The following is a 5,517-nucleotide window of genomic DNA, read 5'->3' on the forward strand; positions in this document are numbered from 1 at the left end:
CGACCAAAGATATTCATGATCATTATTTCCAGTGAACGTTTGTTTGCCGGTCAGTCGGTGTGGGTGGCTGCTGGACAGCCCGACTGTGCTGCCAGTTTAAATACAGTGACCAGATTGTGGTCAACTATAATACTATGTTGTGAAAATGTGTTGGTTGTTTTATTCCCCCCCCTCCCCCCCCCCCTCCCCAACTATAACCCACAGCCCCCCACGTGTTAAACACACACACAGGATGATGTTTCACTGGCTGAAGGTCGGTGCTGTAAGAACACAAACTCGGCGTGCGTTCTGCTGCTGTTCAAGTCATTTATTTCAACCTCCTTCCAAAGCCACAGTCCCCCCTCCACCATGTTCGGCGCCTGCATGGCCTTTGGATTGTCAGCTTCAGCAATATTTGTTGTTTAATTCATTCTGAACTCTCTACACACACAGTGCTACTCCAATGGCTCATATAATCATGGTCATAGCGATAATTAGCCCTCATGTCATTGAGAGCCAATTATCTCGTATTTAGTTCACATTGTCTCGGTTGGAATGACAAAATGAATTGTGTGGTTGAAGAACGTTGAGCTCAGCATGAATGGCTGGGGTTTACTATAAAGTAAGTCGTTTGCACCACGACTGTGTCTGAAGGCAAAAATGTCGACAGCGCCAGATTACAAATAACTTAATCACGGCGTGTGGTCGCAGCGCTTGGTTGTGCACCTCTGCATTCAAATCTTTGTGCGTGGGCAATCAGAGCTTCTCAGACGTGACTGTAACGAATAGTTCACTGATAAAAGCTTTATCGACATGATTTTAAATGATTTCTAAAGGTCTTAAAAATCTACATTTGAGTATGTGTTGTGCAGCCAAATGTAATTGTTTACGGGATATTCAATCTACAATTCGTGGTAATGCATTTAATACTTGACTTTGAGGTATGAGTTTACACATAATTGCAATCCCTCCTTAGCATTGTGGAGGTTGGTTTATGCCGTTTGCAATCTTAGTCATCTTGCTTCTTCTCAGTACCTGTGGCGTTTCGGAGAATAACAGAACCAGCAGCATGCGCTTAGCTGTAAAGGCTAAGATGCCACGCGCGAGTGTAAACAAAGCTTTAGATCGTCTTCTCTCCATCGCTATCTTAGTTAACTGGTCAGTTACAAAGTGACACAATCAGCCTTTAGCCCTCGTGAGTTCTACCTCATTTGATCGAACCAACCTTGCCTTTTGTTCTCCATTCCACTGTCCTCACTTGAACCCTTTTTTCTCAGGCACCTCCCACGACTGGCGGCTGCGCTGTGACGCCGTGAACCTCTACTACACCTTGTTTGGTTTGACTCGACCCTCCTGCCTCCCCCTGCCAGAGCTGGGCCTTGTGCTCAACCTGAAGGAGAAGAAAGCTGTCCTGAACCCCACCATCAAGCCCGAGCTGGTGGTCGGCGCTGTCATGGACACGCCCGCCAGTATAGGCATCCATGGCGTGGGCATGAGCTACTCGGCTGTAAGTGGTGTTGGGGGTCATTCGTCGGAACAGTTAGTGTAGTGTTAATAGGAAATGCACTGTACAGTGTGAACTACTGACAACTAGATTAAAGGTTATTTCTTGGCGGGTCGTATTCAGCAGCTTGAGTTCCGTTGGTTTCTATGCTGATGGCGATATAATCAGCGAGCTGCACGGTGGTCTGTTTTGAATGTCTGTGATTTATTAATGCAACATAACAAATCTTCAGATGGCACATGGATAGTAACTACTTCATCAAATCGGTGTTATCTTAGGTTGGATCTGTGTAATTATGGCTACTGTAGAGCTGCCAACTGTATTTGGCTGCACCTCATTCCCATTGCATCACCGTTGGGCTCACTTATCATCTCTCTGACTGCTGATTGAATCAGCATTATCAGCAGAAGTCTCACATGGAAGCAGGTTAAAGGGAGTGGGCTTTAATGAGGTGCTTTTCCATAGTCGGTTTCAGCGGTCGACAAAATGAAACAAAAATGGATTTTGGACACTTTTATAAAGACAAATGAGTAAGCCATTTCACTACCTATTAAAGTCTGTGTTTGTGTCTGCCAGGTGGATGAAGAGCCAGATCCTGTCTCATTGGGGGTGTGTGGGGTGGGCCAGCCCTCTCAGGGCCTGAAGAGGAAGGCTGAGACCCCGCTGGGCTCCCCTCCAGAGCCTGGACAGGTACTGCAGCAACAGGAGGATGAAGCACGAGGAGGGCGCTTCAAGATCAGGGTAACGGACTTTCTGTTTTTTTGTTTTATTGAGGCTAACTCATGAACTACAATGAACTAAATGTTTGACTGAAATCTGACATGTTCTCTTATAGCAACGTCTACAAAGACGTATAAGAGTCATGATGATCTGTTTTTGATGTTAACACGTTATCTGGTAATTAACGTGTAGTTGTGGTTTGTTGTAGTTCAACACAATGGAAGATGAAGACATTGATATGGAGACGGTTCATGACAGTCAGGCCTTCATTCACCATCATCTCAATTTGTTAGAGAGGCCCTCCACACCAGGTGAGCAGACACACACACACACACTGATCATTCCAAAAAATAAATAAACCCCCCAATAACCTGGTAACACACACACACACACCTGCCCTCTTTCTCTTCCCAGGTAAAGAACCTCCGTCAGTCGAACAGTCCATGCTGTCCATGCCCGCCACGCCGGTGCCGTCCTTCCCCAAGGAGACCACGTCCTCGTCCTCCAAACACGCTGCCGAGCACGGCCACCACCATCACCACCACCACCACGAGCACAAGAAGAAGAAGAAGAAGCACAAGCACAAACACAAGCACAAGCACAAACACGAGAGCAAGGACAAGGAGAAGGACAGAGAGAGGGACAACTCCCACGCCTACAGCAACAGCCCGGCCAGCGGCAGGTCCCTGCGCTCGCCGTCTCTGTCCGACTAAACCGTCTGGGGGCAAAGTTCGGCTTCCCACTGCTACTGGTTCAGTTAGCGTTAACTGGTTACATCCGTCTTGCAGTAGCAGGCGTGCGTCTCTGGTGAGCAAAGAGACACAAAATAGAACGCGAAAGGCTTTTAGTTTATCTAAATATTCTCTACTCAGTGCTGTCATCATACAGGAAGAGTGTTGTGGACAAAGTGTGAAAGAAAAGGATGCCGTTCCAAGTGTTGTGTTCCTCAGATATATTTCAGGGCTGAATTCCTCAGCAGAAGCAGCAGTCCGTTTTTGTTTGAGAGCGGAAACACAGACTTTTGAACTGAGGCTGCAATGTCATTAAGGTAAACCCTCCAGAGGCGTCCTTGTATCCTCTCACACACACACACGGCCTGCAGAAGTGTGTGGACTTTAGACACCGCTTCCAATCTGTCTGAGGCATGCAACCACACACACCTCTCTCCACAAACAGGCAAAAACCTCCCTCCCTCACGTAGACACCGCTCTGGTGTGCCTCATCCCCACAGCTCAATCCCAACATTCAGTGAGCGGCTTCTGAGGGGGAACCATGATGACTCGTGTGGATTAAACCATTCGGCCTGGACTGGCCCTCCGGTGTCTTTCACATCCTGCAAATGGCATTTCCCCCCCAGTTTGTACTGCACAATTGAAACTCAAGTAATGCTCGTATTTTTTTGTTTCATTGAGGATGAAAGATACTTTTGTGCTCAAGGATGTTTTAACTAGATTGACTCCAGCTCCATAAAAAAGGCATTTAGTGCTGGGTTTACTCTGGCACCGTTTCCTTGTTTGGATTAAACAATGGGAAGAACATGCAGAATTCAATATTACCCATTTAGGGTATCGAAATAGAGATGCAAAGTGTTACAGAATGGTTTTCTTGTTTAATCAGCCTCCTAAATGAGTCTTGCCTTGCCTAAATACGATGAACAAAAGACAAAGTCTTACATTGATGAAGTAGTCCCTGTCAGCATTTATTCCTCGTCCACACCTGTGAATCATCCCGGGAACCCTTGTCTCCAGATTTCCCCTGACGGTTGTGAATAACTGCTTAAACGGTTTATTCCTCTTAGACACAATAACCTCCTGAAAGCTACCAGACAATGTTGGTTTCACAAACGTAGAGTAGATACAAACCAGCCATGACATGAATGTAGAGGAACGAGAGATCACGTAGAATTTACAAGCTTCATGGAGAATTAAGGATGCTTCACTGAGGAATTTGGCCCTAATATTTTCTACGCTGGAATTTGTTTTGTAAGATTTGTTGATTTCATTGTTTTTTTTTAAATAAATTGAATGCAATTTTATTTTTATTTATATTTGTGCCGAACGCAATACAAGAACGAGCAATATTGATGCTTTTGTGTAAACTTTTGTGTAAACTTTGTGGCAACTTTTGAGCTACATGGAAGACATTCAACATTTTTTTTCAAACATCAAACTGGGGGTGCTCCGACCTTCATCTATAAGTAGCTATTACAACCCCACTTCAAAACATCTGTGTTACCATTACACACCACCATAGCTATAGCCTGTCCCAATGAACAGTCAGACTAATTCATTTAACATTACTGCCAAGATACTTTGGGGCGTGTTTCCGACAGTGACAATGACATATTTTAAACGGCATTTTACAACATTTAATTGTAGTTTTTATTATGATTTTATAAGTACTGGCCATAAGTAGTGGGGTCTCTAAATTAGGGTAATTTACGTTGTTTAACACAATTCTTGTCACCCAAGTGTTTATACTTTGGGAAGAAACCAGATCACCTGGAGAAAACTCAAACCTAAGACCTTTTTTGATGTTATCCCTTGTGCCACCCTCACCCACTCAAGGGGCCTCCCTAAAATGTGGTATTCCCCCCGGGGGCGGGGCCTCACGTCCTGCATCGCACTCGTCGGCTTGTATCTATCGTCACGTCACTTTTTGAATAAGCTATCTGAACTGTAAACTGCAAAGTTGTTCCCCTAAGATTAAAGCCACAGGAGGCCTCGTGCCTATTAACTTCAAACAGAGATGACTTTCTTTGTTTTTGGGATCATCGATTTACGAAGATGCATGGCACTGCCGTCGAGACTACAATGCACTTGATACTTAGATGTCCAACAACAAACCTCTTCAGCTAGTTTGCCCAGTTTCCCAAGCTTTAGATATAAAACAATTAGATCAAATAAATTAAATAATTCAGGATTTTTGTCCTGCATTCTTGCAGAGGGCTGTAGAAGTCAACTCTTTTTCACATCTAACGTGGAATTATGGGTTTATTTTGACTTAACCAAAATTGGGTATTGAACAGTGGAGAGACTATCCATGCCGGGTTAGGTGAGATTAATTAATATCAATAAAGAGTTTATAAACAGCACTTCACTTTAAGTGTGAAAAAGTGTTTGCCCCCTTCCTGATTTCTTAATTTTTTGCATGTTTGTCACACTTAAATGTTTCAGATCATCAAACAAATTTAAATATTAGACAAAGATAACACATGTAAACACAAAATGCAGTTTTTAGAAGGTTTTTATTATTAAGGGGGGAAAAAAATCCAAACCTACATGGCCCTGTGTGAAAAAGTGATTGCCCCCCCC

General features: G+C 44.1%; 1 protein-coding gene across 1 annotated transcript; it reads left to right on the plus strand.

Annotated features, from left to right (window-relative positions):
* Positions 1–209: 209 nt before the first annotated feature.
* On the plus strand, positions 210–5,345 carry LOC116378942 (transcription initiation factor TFIID subunit 2-like). The gene is made up of 4 exons (XM_031840847.1): positions 210–1,486; positions 2,060–2,224; positions 2,412–2,514; positions 2,618–5,345. Exons 1-4 carry the CDS (start codon positions 1,433–1,435, stop codon positions 2,914–2,916), a joined length of 621 nt encoding a protein of 206 aa, XP_031696707.1. The 5' UTR covers positions 210–1,432; the 3' UTR covers positions 2,917–5,345.
* Positions 5,346–5,517: the final 172 nt, after the last annotated feature.

The sequence above is a fragment of the Anarrhichthys ocellatus genome, unplaced genomic scaffold (assembly GCF_004355925.1).
Source record: "Anarrhichthys ocellatus isolate YVR2014 unplaced genomic scaffold, GSC_Weel_1.0 scaffold3449, whole genome shotgun sequence".
NCBI classification, from domain to species: Eukaryota; Metazoa; Chordata; class Actinopteri; order Perciformes; family Anarhichadidae; genus Anarrhichthys; species Anarrhichthys ocellatus.